This window comes from Dicentrarchus labrax, unplaced genomic scaffold (assembly GCF_905237075.1).
Source record: "Dicentrarchus labrax unplaced genomic scaffold, dlabrax2021, whole genome shotgun sequence".
NCBI lineage: Eukaryota > Metazoa > Chordata > Actinopteri > Moronidae > Dicentrarchus > Dicentrarchus labrax.
Window position 1 is genome coordinate 16,419,929 of NW_026136712.1, and position 18,677 is coordinate 16,438,605.

General features: G+C 38.6%; 1 protein-coding gene across 5 annotated transcripts in view; it reads left to right on the forward strand.

Moving 5' to 3' along the window:
- The window catches only part of ptprea (protein tyrosine phosphatase receptor type Ea), a 50,912-nt gene extending 36,768 nt beyond the window's left edge, over nucleotides 1-14,144 (forward strand). For 2 of the 5 annotated variants that reach the window (XM_051417674.1, XM_051417673.1), the window contains exons 3-22: nucleotides 1,016-1,093; nucleotides 1,717-1,813; nucleotides 2,307-2,380; nucleotides 3,409-3,453; nucleotides 4,492-4,628; nucleotides 5,448-5,538; nucleotides 6,302-6,378; nucleotides 6,672-6,708; nucleotides 6,821-6,918; nucleotides 7,562-7,681; nucleotides 8,035-8,198; nucleotides 8,523-8,658; nucleotides 8,792-8,941; nucleotides 9,433-9,526; nucleotides 9,697-9,773; nucleotides 9,902-10,036; nucleotides 10,308-10,433; nucleotides 11,722-11,873; nucleotides 12,032-12,167; nucleotides 12,300-14,144. In XM_051417674.1, the coding sequence (XP_051273634.1) occupies nucleotides 1,021-1,093; nucleotides 1,717-1,813; nucleotides 2,307-2,380; nucleotides 3,409-3,453; nucleotides 4,492-4,628; nucleotides 5,448-5,538; nucleotides 6,302-6,378; nucleotides 6,672-6,708; nucleotides 6,821-6,918; nucleotides 7,562-7,681; nucleotides 8,035-8,198; nucleotides 8,523-8,658; nucleotides 8,792-8,941; nucleotides 9,433-9,526; nucleotides 9,697-9,773; nucleotides 9,902-10,036; nucleotides 10,308-10,433; nucleotides 11,722-11,873; nucleotides 12,032-12,167; nucleotides 12,300-12,374 (2,094 nt within the window). In that variant the 5' untranslated portion in view covers nucleotides 1,016-1,020 and the 3' untranslated portion in view covers nucleotides 12,375-14,144. Of the gene's footprint in view, nucleotides 1-1,015; nucleotides 1,094-1,716; nucleotides 1,814-1,971; nucleotides 2,140-2,306; nucleotides 2,381-3,408; nucleotides 3,454-4,491; nucleotides 4,629-5,447; nucleotides 5,539-6,301; nucleotides 6,379-6,671; nucleotides 6,709-6,820; nucleotides 6,919-7,561; nucleotides 7,682-8,034; nucleotides 8,199-8,522; nucleotides 8,659-8,791; nucleotides 8,942-9,432; nucleotides 9,527-9,696; nucleotides 9,774-9,901; nucleotides 10,037-10,307; nucleotides 10,434-11,721; nucleotides 11,874-12,031; nucleotides 12,168-12,299 lie in introns of those variants that run through there. The other 3 variants (XM_051417672.1, XM_051417675.1, XM_051417676.1) reach the window with 3 other exon arrangements.
- The last annotated feature ends 4,533 nt before the right edge of the window (nucleotides 14,145-18,677 follow it).

Consider the following 18,677-nt stretch of genomic DNA (forward strand, 5'->3'; position numbering starts at 1 on the left):
CACAAGAATCGATCTGAGATTCTCCTTTATCCTCCCTCCTCTGCATTCTTCTACCAGGAGAAAATGAGGGAATGATTAGAGTCATTCAACTGAGACTCCTGGATGTCACTGTGTGTAGGGGAGTCTGGACGGAGCTCATGGTGCTGTAGTTGTTGGTCTTTGTGTGCATGTCAACGAGTGTTTGTGTTGGGGTGATGTTATCAAAGCGTGAGGGGTTGTAGGTGTAAAGCCTCTTGCTGCCTGACTCTAGATTTTGCTCCCCATGAACAGATACATCCAGTTGAGCTCGGCTTAATCGTTCATTCGTAGTTCGATGTCAGCTGACATCCAGGCCTTTTGTTGGCATGTATGTTGTGTGTGGGACTGATTTCTAACATATAGCACACTAAGACCTTGAGCATGCTATATTCTGGAAATAACACGTTTCAGCACGGCATTGCCACGGAAACAGCTGATGGAAAACAGCTGTTATTCTCAGCTCAGAGTGTTACTTCAATATTCTCTATTATAATGCACTGATAAAAGCATGAGAATATGCCTGATTGCAGTAATGGTATTTGTGGACACACACAGCTATAACCTTAACCGACATGTTCTTTTCATATTAATTTCAATTAGAAAATGTAAAATATATTTTTCCCTCGCCTGGATGTTATTATTTTTCTCAATGGGTTGGTGAGAAACGATGTTATTGTGGACAGCCTTGTTTTTCATATATTGGAGTATTGTGCCTCCATGTGGACATGTTGGGCATTACACTGTGAGCTTTATGGGCGCACTAATGAATGACCAGGATATGAGTGTGTTGTTCCATTGTGTCGCCATGAACTTTGCACCGATGAGCACATTCCTGAAAGCAACAGTCACGAATAAAGAAATATGCCTCAGATCTGTCAATAGCTTTTGTGTTCCCTAAATGGTGATATTATCTAGCAGTCATGTTCTCATGAATATTGACTTTGCAAACATGTCTGGCAGTAAATTTAATATCCGTATTCATTTTGTTTTTCTGCAGTCACAATGGTCCCACTTCTGTTTTTGGTGGCAACCACAACAACATCCAATTCCACCGGCAATGGCAACAAAACACAAGGTAAGAACAATAACAAGAGCAATGCACCTCGACATGTGAGACTGAACAACACCGAACAATTAGAGATAGCAACGGAATCCCATAGCTATCCACTGCAGTCATCACTTTCCCCTAAGATATGATTATTATGCATCTTTCTCAGCACATACATCTGCTTGATAACAGCCTTTTCTACAGCCTTGTTATTACTGGATCACAATGAACTTCAGCAGTCATGGACAATAATTTACAGCTTATTGTGCGTCTTTATAAACACAGCTAATAGCTGGCTGCGTGGCTGTGACTCTTGGCTGAGTCTCCATTCTTAGAGCCTTAGATTTTCTGTTAGACATACCGACAGGACAAAATGAACTGATGCTTATCTCTGTAGACAAAATACTGCTGAAGCCAGTAATTAAATCAGGCCTATGGCCAGAAGCGAACATGGGAGGTTTGTTGTTATGCCAAGTTTTGATTTCGTTTTATCACTTCATACAAGTTACACATGGCTGAAACACATGAATGCAGCCAAGCAATTGCACACACAAACATAAGCGCATATATCGTTGGCCTTGCCCCCCTCTTCCTGCTTCTTTGTTGACGGTGCTCCCTGACCCCCTGCTCTGCCTCTCCTTCTTCCTCAGAAAACGTTAAGTCCTCCAACAACCACATCCTCCCCATCGTGCTGGTCCTGTCCCTTCTGCTGCTCATCATCGTACTGCTAGCCTGGTACTTCCTCAGGTAAACTCTCCCACCCTGCAAGGACTCACCCACTTCACCTCACCCTCCCAGGGCCTCGCTGACTGGCTGTGAGCCAAGCTCGGGGGCAGAGCTCGGGGTGACAAACACTTCCTCCTTTAGTCATTGAGGCGGAGCCCAGTCAGGAAGCTGCTAGCTGACACTCTCTCATGCTTAGTGAGAAGAGAACAGGCAGCCGAGCTGTGCCAGTGAACCTAGACAGGCAACAGAAGAGAACGAAGAACAAATTCTGTACCACATTCGGACTAGAGCACTGCCTTTCCAAGACATCAGCTAATGAGAAAGAATAGCTTCTCAAGTTTCAGATGGTAGGATGGATATGCTTTTGATGGCTACCTACATCATTTGGGAGATCTTAAATGTTCTTTAGCTATGCTTTTAAACTGAAGTTGAACTTATTTTGCCATGACACCATTGAATCTTATGTTTTATGCCATTATGTTCTTCTCATTTTATTGTCTATTTGGTCTGTCAGGTTAAAAAACCAGAGAAAAGCAGTCGTCACAACAGTCGACAAGAAGATACCAAATGGCATCCTGGAGGAACAAGGTAACATTGTTTTGAATTGGAGATAGCAAACAGCAAGACAGATTATAGATTGTAAGAGCAACAGACAGGCTGGCAAAAGAAGCAGAGCGTGTGAATGCAAAGGACAGAAGCATGAGGCAAAGACAAAGGATGAGATGAACACAGACAGTGGGAGGCATGAAGGAGGCTTCAGGTTTATATTTGTAGCTCTATGTGCAGATTGTCCCACCACTGCATTGTGGTTGCGCTATACTTCCTGTGGTTAATGTGAAAAACATCATCGCCTTTTTGTATATCTTTTTAACACTGCATGTAACATTAGCATACACTATAGTTGGTGCAAAGATCACAAGAACTGTCACTGAGCTTCTAGCTGCATAAGAGCTGCTTAAGAGCTGATATGTGTGAAGTATGCTAATGGATATTGGACTTGACAGGAAACATGTCTTGAGGACCTGTGAATGTTCTTTAGGAAGTACTTTCTTATCTGACATTACAATAGAGTGTACAGTGGAGGTTGTATTCTTGCAGATAGGAATGTAACTTGGATATATGGCTGTAAAACACACAGCACTCCCAAAAGCAGCTGTAACAAACACTGAGCAAAGCTGAGCTGCTAATTACTGTGATTGTAAACATGACGTACCGTCTACTTTTTGTATTTAACTTTTACTTCAATAGTTTACTGTGCCTCGGAGGCATTATAGTATATATTAAGATGTAATGTTAAATTAGTTCAGGAAGTAGATGCTCTGCATAATTTGAAAGCAATTTGTTATAAGGCAGGTCTTATTTATAAAGAAATTGTTAAACAGACACCTTCTCACACTGTTTTATTGAAATTAACACGTTATTTTTCTAGTTGATAGAACTAAAACCATTAGTGTCATACGTGGGCATGGTAACTGCATTCCGTCTTATGAACATGATGTTGCCATAATGCAATTTTGAATGACATGCCTTTATGACTCTGTACGTGTGTGTGTGTGTGTGTGTGTGTGTGTGTGTGTGTGTGTGTGTGTGTACGTGCTGTATGTGTTGTGTTTTAGAGTTTGGATACAGTACTGAGTCGTTATACACCATTGTACCACCAGGTCAGGTATTCAGGGTGGCGGTATCAGGAACCTCATGTTACTAACACTCTCTCAGTACTTTTTCAACCTTCATTTTCCAAATTGTGAACGCTAACCAAATGCGTAGTCGGGTGCTTAAAAGAGGTTTCCATTCAAAAACCTGCCTACAGGGTGCTGTAAGTGGCTTCTCCCTCGGGTCCTTTGGTTCTCTAACACCTGTTGATGTTTGGTGATCATTGAATACTTGGAAATTATTGTGTTGTTGGCAAACACGCATCAATATGTCCTGTCAAGATTTGAAATCAGTGCGGTAATCATTTTGGTCTTTGGTAGTAATAGGTGTTTTTAAAATCTTTACAGCGTAATTCTATAAGCCTATTGTCTAAGTCAGTGATTCCCAACCCGGCTAAATGTATACCAGGGATACACCTGCTGATGCCAGCGAGTACATGGAAATTAAATTAAAAAAGTAGAAATTACGATTTAATTTAAAATATATATGCATATATTAAGTCACCTGTAACGCCTGAAGACTGTGTTGCAATTGAGAGTTTATTGTTTTGTTTAAAGATCCCCATTAAAGGAACGTTCGTCCCTGTAGTCTTCCAGAGCGTGTGAAAACAGATAAATGGTTGAAATATTTCTCAAAACGGAGTGGATAAAATGGTTGAAATAGTTAACTAGAAGTAATGAATAAATGGTTTGACCAAACCAACCTAAACACTGACACTTGTATGAAAACATTATTGTAACAATATCCACTTTTATAGTTTTGATAGTGTTAAATAACACCCAGTTTGAAATTAACTCCAATGGACACATTTGAAACAGGATAGGAGGTGCGATAAAAATGTTTGGGAACCACTGCTCTAATTAAACCCAATCCTGTTTTATATCCTGTTTTAGTTTCTCTGAGACGGTAATTTAATAATAATAATAATAATTGCATAATTTGCAAAGTGAAATTAGTTTCTTTAACCCAACGAATAATTCACCATCATAACATTAAATGATATCAGTCCAGCAGGGATGATAACCCACTGACTATTCTTCCTACAGAACAACAGACGGTGGTCCTTCTTCCAAGATCGCCTTCAGCCTCTAAGACCTACTTACCCCTCCCAGTAGACCAGCTCGAGGAGGAGTACAGGCTTCGCTCAGCTGACGATGGCAAGCTCTTCAGGGAGGAGTACAATGTAAGCATCTCCTATTCTTCACCTGGAGGTTAGAGTAACAGGTGTTCATAAGGCAGTCTCAGCCTACAAGCACTGGACGTAGTGTTTACGTCAGACATCTGGGGTTAAAGTAATGTGTCACTGCAGTGCATACAAACACCATGATTTATAAGATTGCTCAAATCTTGGTCAAGTGAGTTCAGGCCTGTATTGATTTGTACTCATCTGAGACACTATGTAATGGCCACTTCCGTATTATACTTTTTAAAGCTGTGTTTAACCATGTAAGTTAGTTAAGAATTGTAAAATGTCCACTAACAAACACTGTAAACAATAACATATCCATATTATCTTTATTATTAATATTATTATGTGTGTGTATCTAAAATTTTTGTTAAATCATCAACCACTACAACTGCGATATGCCATTTGTTCATTAGAAAATAAGACAATTACTTTTTTTATTCATGAAAACTACGGGAGATATGTGTCACATTGTCCATGACACACACACTGTGTACACATATACACCCACATGCATGAAAAATACCCTGTTGCCTATTTGTGACTATTGTTGAGGATCTGAGTCAAAAATAAGTATGACTCATTGTTCATGTCACACATAAATATGATTTTATTCAGACAGTTTGTCAGCGCAGACAGAGGAAGTTGAAGTGATCTGCTTTTAAACGAGGGCTGTTCACTGAAGGTAGCAGAGGAAGTGCCTTTCATACTTTACATACAGCACAAGACAATGCACATGAGCAGTTAAAAGTCAGCATGTTCGTCTTGTTTTTCAGTCTGGGAGGTGTAGAATCTGACTGTAATTTTGTTTTGTAGTCCTTGCCAGGGGGTAATGCCCAGGGGACGTACGAGGAGGCCAACAAAGAGGACAACAAGGAGAAGAACAGATACCCCAACATCCTTCCTTGTGAGTGTACTTTCTGTTCTGTAGGTTCTTTCTGACTCACACCCAGAGCTCACAGCTTCCTGCCTGCATGTGCACGTGTCTTTGAGTGGGGTTTTTTTACGTTTCAGATACAGTAGAACCTCCCCAACAGCTCATGTATTCATTCACAATGAAACACCTTGGCCTTTAGAGTTTCCTCGCCCTTCTTCCTTTTTACAGTTGCAGTTCCTGTCCCTCCTCTCTGTCTCATTAATAATTAATTGTGTAATGTTTGTTTTTTTTTAGCTATGCCTTCTAGTCCTTAAAGAAGTAGTTGGACATTTTATGAGTTACTATTATGGGCTTTCATGGCGAGGGTTAGATGAAAAGATTGATACCACTCTCACGTCCATACAGCAAAAATCTGCCTAACAGCCCCTCTAAAGCTCAGTAATTAATATGCTATATCATTAATGTTTAATCTGTATAAAAAATGACAATTTGAAGTGGACTGTTCTTTCCCAGAAGCAGTTGCCAAGCAACCAGCAGAAGTTACTCCTCCTGGATTTTGTTAGCTTTGGACAGGCTAGACTTTCCCCATTGTATTCAGTCTTTATGCAAAGCTAAGCTAAGCAGCTGCTGGATGTAGTTTGGGATTTACCGTACAGACATACATCAATCTTAATCCCTAAAAGTCAAACTTTTCCTTTAATGGTTTCTATGCCACCTGCCTAGTCAAACAGACTCTATGTATTGTTTTTACGCTGTAACCCTCTAAACTTTCCAATGGTATTTTCACCAACAGATGATCATTCCAGAGTGGTGTTGAGTCAGCTGGATGGAAATCCCTGTTCAGACTATGTGAATGCTTCTTACATTGATGTAAGTTATCATCATTCTGTTAAGCATGGTAAACACTGACTGTACCAAATTAACAATTATGGTCTTAATTTCTTATGGATGTTCTGCTCCACAGTTTCATCATAAATCAACTTAATATTTGTTGGTTGGTAACAATCTCACTGCAAGGTCCATTAGCTATTCTGGAGCTTTCGATTGTATCACACAGTCGTTCTCGACAGGTGATGTTTGAACAGGAAACAGCAGCTGAAGAGACAGTCTGTTCACAGCTTTATATTCATAATTTTAATTATCTCAATATTCTTCTCTAACAGGGTTTCACAGAAAAGAACAAATTCATAGGAGCACAAGGTAAGATACAGTGCATTTGGAAATGACCTACATAACTATGTTGATACCTTATTAATTTGTCTTAATAAATCATTTGTTACTATAATTAATATTGAACTTTTCTGTCCTACAGGTCCAAAAGAAGACACTGCAGCAGATTTCTGGAGGATGATATGGGAGCAGAAAGTAGCGACTGTTGTCATGCTGACAAATCTGAAAGAAAGGAAAGAAGTGAGTGATTTTCAGCCTGGTTAGATGTGTCTCTGAAGTGTCCATGAACAAAATAACATTGCTACGAGCACCAGGGTTTCTTCTCTAGCCGAGTCTCTGCTTCGACTCTTCGTCAGGATTAATGGAGCATCACAAAAAGATTTGAGATGAAATGTGCTTCAAATAGATTACACTGGTTATGGTCAAAGGTGAAATCACACAGTTTAATCTGAACTTCTCATTTTCACACCTGTAATCTCCCCTCTGACATCTCTTTTTCTCTGCTATAATTGTGCAGTCTTTATTGTGAACCAGAGCTCATTCAATGAACAAGGAGAAGAGAAAAAGGCTAAAAAAGATCAATAAGAAGAGAACTGGCGAAGATTTAAATCAGCATGTGGATGGGTTGAAATCAATGGCCACATAATGTGTTATTAAGTCCTCTAAGTCAGTATCATAATCACCCAGCAACATCTTGTATTGAATGGTCTCACCTCTGTCTTACATTAATCTGGACTGACTGGCTGTGAAATTGAACCGTGTGTTTCTGCTTCTGAACCATTTTGTCTATTGAAAGTAAAGTGTTTGAATATGTTACACAAGTCCTTTTTTAGGTATTTAATTTATTGAATAATGGATATGAATCATTTTTATCTGCCCCCAGGACAAGTGTTACCAGTACTGGCCAGATCAGGGCTGTTGGACCTATGGGAATGTGAGGGTGGCAGTAGAAGACTTCACTGTCCTCGTGGACTACACCATACGCAAGTTCTGTATACAATATGTAAGTTTCAGGAAATGCTTACGTAGTTATTGTGCTTCATCGAAATTGTAACAATGTTAATAGAAACGTGGGTGGTATTTGTAACTGCGTGTTGTATCCTGTATAGTTCACTTCCTTTTTCATTGTAACTAGACTCTACCTCTTTCTACTACTCTTTTTCTACTTTTCAAGTAACCTTTGAAAAGTCTTGCACTAAGGCACAGAAAATATAACTAGATCATTGAGTAATAGCTCTTGCTACTTTGACAATGGTTTTGGTGGAAACAGATTCATAAAAAGATTGCCCTGGGGTCAGACCAGTTGCCATGCAAGTTATGTTGACACTGTTAACTCTGTTTTTTGTTTCTATGTAGCAAGCCACAGATGCCGCTAAGACTCCCAGACTGGTAACCCAACTCCACTTCACCAGCTGGCCCGACTTTGGAGTTCCCTTCTCGCCCATCGGCATGCTCAAGTTCCTCAAAAAAGTCAAGGTGGTCAATCCATCCTTCTCTGGACCTATTGTGGTCCACTGCAGGTACCAAAGGAGCTAATGGGCCATTGTTTATTATTTTGTTGTTTACTTGGACCTACATGCATTTGACAGGACATTCCTTTTAATGGCTTTAACTATTCAATATGTTTCTATGGAGATAAATATATTTATGGTTAAATATCCTCTTTGTGTGTCTGCTGGGAAACAAACTGTAAACTATGGCTGGAAACATTTTGTGTGACTATAGCAATACATGTGTTTACAAACACAGATGTTCCTTTGTTTCACTGCTGTTGTCTATTAACATGCAAGTGTCAGCTGAGGATTGGGGTCATTCACTCTGTGGTTTGTATTGTGTCCCTGCAGCGCTGGTGTTGGGAGGACAGGAACCTTCGTCGTAATAGATGCAATGATCGACATGATGCACGCAGAGCAGAAAATTGATGTGTTTGGGTTTGTCTCCAAGATACGAGAGCAGCGCTCCCAGCTCGTTCAGACAGATGTAAGTTGGAGACGGGACAAGTTCCCACTTGTTTATCATGTCAGCCATATGACACAGCACAAATATTTGTAAAGTTCAAATGTGTCAATGCATAGCGTGTGTGTTCATCTGTTTTTGTGTATTCTCACCCCAGATGCAGTACTCATTCATCTACCAGGCCCTGCTTGAATACTACCTCTATGGAGACACGGAGTTGGACGTGTCATCTCTGGAAGGACATCTGCACAAACTGCACAACACCTTTGCAGACGGTGACCGGGTCGGCCTAGAGGAAGAGTTTAAGGTAAGACCAATTATTTTACATTCTGGTGCATGAAAGATCACAAATATCAAGCCTGTTTTATTTAAGATATTTGTACAAAAACCACAACCATGTACAAGAAACTACCTCAACCTAAAGAGCATAGCATTTTTAAAAGTTTTAAATGCTTTCCATTTATAGTCCCTGGCAGTTAGACACGAAAACTAAAAAAAAAGCTACATAATACAATGATATGATAGATTGGAATAGCTCCTTCAGAGCCATATCTGTAGTATATACCAATTAACATGTACCATTAGAAAACACTTGTTTGAATGGCCTTGTTGAAAGGTGCTATAAATATAAATGTCCCTTGCCTATATTTATCACTGAAAAATCTTGCTAATACAAGAAATTTGTTGTGTTGGAAAACAGCCCAGTGTAACTTGTTTTATTTTCCTTTTAAATTTGTGCGTAAAAAGGCTACTGAACATTTGCAACAGTTTGACTTTGTTTGCTTGATTTCTGCCAAGAAATTGACCAACATGCGAATAATGAAGGAGAACATGAGAACGGGGAACCTTCCTGCCAACATGAAGAAGAACAGAGTTCTTCAAATTATTCCATGTAAGAAAGAAGGAAAAACATAAAATGGATTGGATGTCTGTATATATGAACTCATGGCAGATTTTGTCATGGTTATTATTCCACTTAGGCCACTCCTTATACCTTATTCTCTGTGAACATGTTTATACTATTAACTTTCTCTATTCTAAAAGAGTCTGTTCCCATTTCAGATGACTTCAACAGAGTTATTCTCTCCATGAGACGAGGCCAGGAGTTCACAGATTACATCAATGCATCTTTCATAGACGTAAGAAGATTTTATTAACGAATGCCTCCCTTCTTGCATTTATATCTACAGTAGTTCATAGGTATTGCCATTAACACACATTACTGGACCTATACGGCCTAAGCTGTGTGTGTTTTACTGTAACTCAGGGCTACAGACAGAAGGACTACTTCATTGCCACCCAGGGCCCTCTATCACACACAGTAGAGGATTTCTGGAGGATGGTGTGGGAATGGAAATGTCACTCCATTGTCATGCTCACTGAGCTCCAGGAGAGGGAGCAGGTAAGCTGTGATACCTGATGGCTGCAAGCAAGCTATGATTAATGTCTTCAATAACCACTACAGGACTGCAACATAAACCATCTGTGCTCTGATTTCCTGCTTCTATCAAAGAACTGTACTTTTATGCTAGTTCATGTTTGTGCGGTATTTCATAGTTTGAGCAAAACTACTTTTGAATATTTACATTTCATATACGATGGTGCAGTTGCTGTTTAACTTTTTGCCTGTTTTAAACAGACACTTGCCTCTGTTTTTGTCTGTTTTTTTGCAGGATAAATGTTACCAATACTGGCCCACAGAGGACACAATCACCCACGGAGATTACACAGTAGAGTTGAAGGGAGACACTTTGTGTGACACCTTCAGCCTACGAGACTTGGTACTCACCTTTGTCCCGGTAAGCAAATTACCTTGCACTATCACACAGCTGTTATTGAGCCAGTAACGCCACAATACATTTACTGTTTTACTGTAGCTGGTAGAAGTGGAGCAGGTTTTAAATACTGTATATACAGTTAGGTACTTTAGTCCAGTTTTTCCCAACCTCGGGTTTGGACCCTCTCCAAAGGGCACCCCATTGATAATCTCATAACCACCAAAGTTTAGACCACTACATTTTTTGTGTTTTCTGTAATATTTGCTTTTTCATGATTGCATAATTTTAACACTTTAAGCCTCAAACTGTTATGAAAACAAGCATTTGAGAAGAAGTCTGTCCTGGAAAATTAGCTATTGTTCAATGTAGATGAGAGTTGGTAATCTAATACCAGATCACAAAATATTCAAATCCTCCAACAGATGTTGCTTCCAAGCAAGAGTCATCATCAGCATTGACTTTGGAATAATGCACATATATTCATTGTAGCAGCAGGAAAGCACAACATTTCCCTCAAGGTGTTATTTGACCTTCAAAATATTGTCAAAACTTCTTCTTGTCTTAGGACTCATTGTTCTCCTCCTATCTTCTATCCACCAGCTGCGCCTACTCCTTAAACTTCCTACATATCTTGTTGTTATGCAGACACATTCACTTTCTCAGGCTAAACTTTTACAGTGAGCTTTCTCGTATTCAGATTTCACAATGACTTTAACAATGTTTTATTATAACATCTACCTGTATAACAGGAATTTCCCTCACAAGACGAAATGTCTTCTTGGTGGAACTAATAAGTCACAGCCTACCACAAACCTTTAACAGTGAAGTAATGTGGTGTGGAGACTATTGTTACATTATTGTGTGAACATTTGGAAAATTAAACTTAATTTAAATTTAAGATAGCATCATGCAAAATTAAATTTGATTAATTTTAACAGCATTTTTGTATCTTACCTTCTAAACCTACACAGGATCTAATGTAATTATCTTACAAAGAACAAGAATGCAAGTGAGTACATAGAACTCTCTCTGCTGCCAGAGGAAATGTGGTGGGCAGGATGTGTTTAGGATTATCAAGTGTGAGCCTCCCATCTCATATATTTCATTAAATTCGACCCACATCACCTTTCAGAGGTTCAGGAGTACATCCCTGCCTCACGGAGCAGCACCCATCAGTCCACCACTCATCTACCGCGCACTTAACCTACACTGACATTGCACCTGCCATTATACACTTTCATATACTGCTAATAAATCATATTTGAAAGGTATTATGATCTCTCGTCTGCCTGTGCATTTCCTCTCAAAGGAGAAACAGACGAGGGTGATCAGGCACTTCCACTTCCATGGCTGGCCGGAGGTTGGCATCCCGGCCGAGGGGAAAGGCATGATCGACATCATCGCCTCAGTGCAGAGACAGCAGCAGCAGTCTGGGAACCATCCCATCGTCGTACACTGCAGGTAACTTCAAATCCCTCTTTTAGGCACATCATTTTTACATTGGTATTGTCTACTGCAGAGTTTTGCATAAGCCAGTTTAATAGAATTGGTGTTTGCAAGTCACTGTTCGTGCTTGAATTCATTTCTAAGATTTTTTTGTGTTTGTGTGTGTGCTGCAGTGCTGGTGCAGGGCGAACAGGTACATTCATTGCACTGAGCAATATCTTGGAGCGAGTCAAGGCAGAAGGCCTGCTGGACGTGTTCCAAACTGTGAAGAGTTTACGCATGCAGAGGCCTCATATGGTCCAAACTGTGGTAAGTATCAGCAGAAGTGCATCCTTAATAAGTGCTAAAAAAAAGCCCCCATTTCCTACTTTATCTTGACTGAAATCGATTTTACAAGCTACCTACTAAACCGTCGTTTTTGTTTCCCCGTTCTTTTCACAGGAACAATATGACTTCTGCTACAGGGTGGTACAAGACTTTGTTGACATTTTCTCAGACTATGCCAATTTTAAATGATGAGATTTGCCTTAAACATGGTTTTTAATGTTGTTTTCTAAAGCTGGTTTGTCAGTTTTATGTGTTTCTTTAACTTGGTCAAATGATCTATTTTGCTATGCACTTGTCCTACCATTAACTGAAACTCCATCCTCGCTGTAATATACTGTATGTCAGTGGATGAAAATTGTAAATGAAAAAAGTTAGATTAATAATGTATATTTCACATCATGTATGATAATTATTTTGTCATGAAGTGTTGTTCTGAACTTGGTCTCTTATTTCAGTTTTGTTGTATAATACTGTACTTTAAATGTTTATCTAAGTGTTATTTTGGATTGACCACGTAATATTTTTAAAAATTGTAGTTATTGTAAATGTATTTATGTATTGATGATGACATTCCATTCTTGAGTTTGGAGAACACGACGGGAATGTTAAGACTTTTTTTAATGTAAAAACACAGTCCATTCTTTCATTTATTAATGACTTCTATCTGAGATTAGAGGCGATATTTAAACTATTTTTCATTGTCCTTAAGCTACATGCCCATCACGAATGTGATACTCTTTCCAATGGAAATATTGTCAGAAAAAGAATGAATCACTTCAGCCATAATGCAGAGAACGTAAAGTTATGCAAAGAGGCCGAGGTGATGATACAAGGGTTGATTTCCAATAAGGATTCAGGCAGAAGTTTTATAGTTAGACGTTTAAGAGTCGTGAAAGACCATTAAACTGGTTTTATACCTCAAAAAAAGTGGTATGCAACTGCATTTAACAAGGATGTAACATTACTACAGTCTGCCTTTTGTCTGTAGACAGCAAAAATATTTTGCTAAAATGACTGCACATTAAAAAGCACATACAACGCAGCCTTTTGCCAAGAACCTGCAATACTCAAGAGTATGCTTATTGCTTCATTTATATTCTAGATTAGAAAATGTTCACAAATCAGTGCCATATGTACATTTTTAAGACATGGAAAAATAGAGCAACCCTAAGTTGAAGGCCAAGCACTGAAAGGTAATCCTAAGAAAAGGTAAGTGTGATCACTTAATGCAGTAGAGTCAGTACGATATAATGACAACTTGTGTCAGATGCACAGTTAAGACAGGTATTTAAAGTGTAACATTAGATGAGTCCAAAACCACAATACTCAAATGTGGTGCTTCAGTGCCTGCTTAATGCCAGAGCAACAAAAAAAACACCCCATACTATCAATGTTCAGTTACTTTATGTTATAAAATAAGTGGGTTTTCACATCAAAATGAGGAACCAGAAGGTTTCATAGAAAGGATCTAGAGGTAGTTTCATACATAGGAAAGTATCTGAATGTGAAACTGCTTTCCTGTGCATTTCTTTGGAGACAGCAACCCCCATCCATCTGGTACTCCAACATTAAACCAAATATTTGGAATGATTTGACCCGGCTCTAATTTAATCCTCAAAGAGATGTGTAATTTTGTTGATGCTGTATGTAAATACTACATAACAAAGTGCTAACATTGTGAAAGTGGCTGAGCAGCAAGGAACTGTCACGTGATTGGTTATATTTTGTGTTTCATCCGTGGGAGATTTGAAATGCAGCACAAGAAGAGACTTAACAAAACAACCCGAGTCTACTTTCCCCATGGCTTCATTTCTGTCTATGCTGTCCTTTTAAGAATATTGAGGAGAGTCTGTTTAGACTACACCTCTTTGCCTTTGCTCTCTCTGTGGGTGGTCTATCCCCTTTGGATTCTCAATGTCTTTGAAATGCAAGTTGCAATATTAAATTCATTTGAAAATGCTTTGGGGGTCAATGAAAGTTTTCTTCAGAAGTCAGGGCTAGCATCTGGAAAAAAAAACGTACTGCAATTGCAACAACTTATACGTATTTCATTTCAACACATACTGGGGACTGCTCAAGCTACAGCAACTAGATATGATTCATGTGAATAATACACTGCATGCACTCTGCTTAACCCTTTAACACTTAACATTGTGACCTTAACAGTCAAACAATGGTTTTCTCAATTTATTGGTTAATTATTCAACCCAAAGTGTCAGAAAATAGTGAAAAATGCCTATCACAACTTCTCAGAGCTCAAGCTGATGTTTTCATACCTATATCCTGTTTTATCTGTTTCTTTTTGCTTAAAAAATGACAAACTACTACCAACTACTACTACAACAAAGCTCTGAACACTACTTTTTAATAATACATTTAACCTGCAACCTCTTTGTTACCAAAGCTGATTTGCATTGAGAACAGATAATAATTAGTTAGATATACAAATCTTAATATGTAGTTGAGATGAGACCATCAGCTTGATCTTAATGTTCCTCAGAATCATTACTTTAAAAAATCTGATTCTCATTATTATTACAATTACACCTGCGGAAAATGTTTTTAATGATTGTCTAATCGATTAATAGCCTACTCATTTAATCTATACGCTACATTATTTTTAGTCTGGATATTCAGGTGCCCATATGATCACTGAGGCAGGTTTGCTGTAATCTTTTCTCCTGTTCACACTGACCATTAATCGATCCTTTCCTAATTCACTTCAGTGTAAATGATATCAGGCTTTAGTGGCTCAGTTAATCAAATTAAGTGGATAAGTTACAATGTTTTTCCCCCAAACAGTGTTTCCTTGTTGAGCTGCAGTGGAAGGATAGAAACAAAGTGAGGGAATTTTGTATTTAAAGGGCCATGGTGTAACATTTAGGGAGCTCTGTTGGCAGAAATGGAATAAAACATGTATAGGTATGTTTTCAATAGTGTATAATTAACTGGATATAGGAGTTATGTTTGTGTTACCTCAGAATGAGCTGTTTCTATCGACAGATGCTGCAGGTTGCCTTATATGGAGTCAATCATGTTAAACCACCATGTTTCTACATTAGCCCAGAAGGGACAAACTAAACACTGGCATTCACGTTTCTTTACACATTTCATAGCCATCACAGTTTCTCCTTTGGGCTTAGAAGGGGAGGGTGAAGTGACAGAGTTGGAATCTGTAACTACACCACTAGATGCCACTAAATCCTACACTGGACCTTCAAAAGGTCGTAACTTTAGAGTATATCCACTTGATTTGTATAACTTATGTGGCTGAAGCCTAATTTGGTTTCAGATAAACTAAACTATTTCAGATGAACTGCCTATTGTTTTCAGACAGCCATGAAAATTGATGAACCTACCCTTCAAGTTCATTTTGTTTCTGTATATTATGCAGTTTTTCTCTTCTTTTTTTAACCCACAAAGGCACACAAGACTATAAAAATGTGGGATTAAATACCAGCAGGAACAGAGGAAAGACAATAGTGAAAGGATGCAAACAGCCAAAGGTGGTTTGGACAAAGAACCACAACCAACTGTGATGCAAACAAAACAGAAAGACCTCAAACTAATTCAAAACACGTGCAGAAACAAACAGAGGTTCAGTTTCATCATTTCATTCAGACTCATTTCCATCCTAGTCAATGAAAAAGATACCTTACATCATCTGCTTTAAGACTGTCAGAAACACTGGTTTCACCGGTTATGCGACATAGTTTGAGACATAAAGGCAGATTTCTTGACCTGCATAAGTACTAGTTTACGCCAACAGGGGGCAATGTGCCTCAATCTATATGTAGATGGCGAAAATTCTATTAATGTTAGAGAAAATTCAGCTGATAATACAATGTTAATTTCTGTAATATACCAGTCAATCATAATGTGCCAATTTCAGTGTCTTTATGCTGACCACCAAAGAGCGAGACTGTTTGATGATGCCACACAGAGACAATTGCTGACACTGCTCTATAGACGGTGAATGATGAAACAACTCCAACATGTCAGCATGATGAAACTGATAAAAGTCAAATAAAGCTTTGGTAAAAGTCACAACCTCACTAGATTGCTTTACTGTTTTAACTTGTTCAAATCAATTATCATAATTTTAAAAGCAAGCAGTTCTTACAACATATTTGGAGGATAATTCATTGTTAAGTACTATTCTTAACTGTCTCAGACAAGAGATAAGACAACAGACAAAACAAGACGTGTTGAATCCAAATCAACAGTTTCACATCCCCATAAATTCAAAGCATTGTTTTCGAGTAAACACCTCTAAGCAACAAAATCTGATAATTCATCATTACAAGACAAGAAAGAAAGTTCCTCTTTCACTGTGACAAAGTACACAAACAGAATAAAAGAAAAGAAGTGAAATGAAATGAAAAGAAAATCTCCTACTTACAAATAGAAACGTGTGAGTAAAGCTTTTACTCAAGTGATTGTCACCAGTCAACAGGGAGGAGTAAATTTAACCTATTTTGCCAAACAATCATGTTTATTATCTCGCATAAAAAACCTAGTGACAAAAAGCCTCTTTGTTGACAATTTCCATTTCCTCTGAGACCCAGTGCCATGGTAACACTCTTCAGCGGGTGGGGCTGTAGCCCAAAAAAAGGTCAGCATGAGTGAAGAGGTCATATGAATTATGTATTAACCCTAACTGACTCTCTTATTTTGATTGACCCCTAACTAATTATATTTGGTCTTTCACAAGGCTTCCCCTTTTCCTTCTAATATAATATGGAACACGAGCCATTTATCGGCATGGTGGCCTCCCCTGTGACCCCTCCGCTGAAATGCTTTCATGTGTGACTTCGGAAACTAATTTCTGATTAGAAGTCTTTTCACTTGTTCCGTCACTTTTTCCCAAACATGCTCACATTCCTTTCACCGTGCCCTAAACGGAGCAAGAATTCAAACCACAAATGCATAAGAATGAAGTATTTGGGACTATACAAACATGTTGTGTTATCTTCGGCATTTGTAAAGAAATTCTGAAACGTGTTTGAATAATGCTGTTTAGACCGACACCATTTTGCTCACTGCTTGCTTATTTAAAGTAGTGTGCCAGAGATGATCACTTTCATTCATATCTACACCATGATCAGTAAGACGTAAAAAACAGAAGTATTTCAAATGAGCATTTTAAGCAATCAAGACTTTAAAGTGTTAAGTGTGAAGTGCTGAAATAAGACCACGACCATGCTAGCAGCTCTGTGAGGCTGCTGGCAGCATAACAGTGGTTTTGGTTAAATCCTAACATCAGCATGTTTATATGCTTACACAGACAATGCTAACGTGATTAGTAGGTATAATGTTTACCATGTTCACCATCTTAGTTTTGCATGTCAGCATGCTAGCATTTGCTGATGAACATTAAACAAAAAGTAAAGCTGAGGTTGATGGGAATGTCATTAGTTTTGTAGGTATTTAGTCATAAACCAAAGTATTGGACAAACTGAGTTTTTGACCTGATGATGGTGCTAGATATAAAGTCAGGGTATGCCCAAAGTTAGTAGGATTCATCCTATGAGGACCATGAATGTCTCTTCATGGCCGTCCATCCAATAGTTGTTGAGATATTTCAGTCTGGACCAAAGTGGTAGACCAACCGACCATCCACAGAGGCATAGTGCCAGCATGGCTAAAAACCCAAAGTGACTCTGTATCTGCAAAAAGCAGGAAAAAACAGAAGATACAAGTGTCTGAATTTTTTACATTTTTTATGCTACAAAAGTGTGGTTTCTAAGATCTCAATCTAATAGTGTTAGCATGCTCTTTCTCTTGCTTCTGTGTGGTTGTGGCTGATGAAAAGAGACAGGCACAGGGTAGAACTTAGAGACTGTGCCATTAAAATCCTAAGAATGAACCGGAGATCCTGTCTGTCTGTCCATCTGTTGTCTGTTTCACATATCTGAGTCACTGGCTGGATAATGACTTGTTGTTAAATGTGTTCTCTCACCGTCTCTTCCTCTTTCTGTCTCTCTTTCACAGTGTAGCATCTTGCTTCAGTAAAAACATTCTCAACAAGAGCTTCAAGTCTCACGATAATTCAATCAGACAGCTCTTACTGGGATGTTAATGTGACACAATGCCCCCAAAAATGCATTACAAGTGTTATTCTATTCCTCCCTTGTTCCATCAGCCTAATATGGTTTACAAGGTGCTTTTTCAGGAAATTCAGTGGAAGCACAGATGAACCAACGGCCACCTAATGTGGATGGAATGATAATAAAATCATAGCTGGTATCCGTGTAATTTTTGAAATATGTTGTGAAACTGCTTACTTACATACTGTATATAGCATCTTTGTTATTGTGAAAAAATTTAATAAGAGGACCAAAGACGACAATGTATCTGTCCATCTCCATAGTACTTTTCAAATTCTTTACTGTATCGGCTCTAAGTAACAAGCCCATTGATTGACTGATTGATTGATTGAAGATGTAAATCTTGAAAAAGGCGACAAAAACATTTCATTTTTAAATTTAA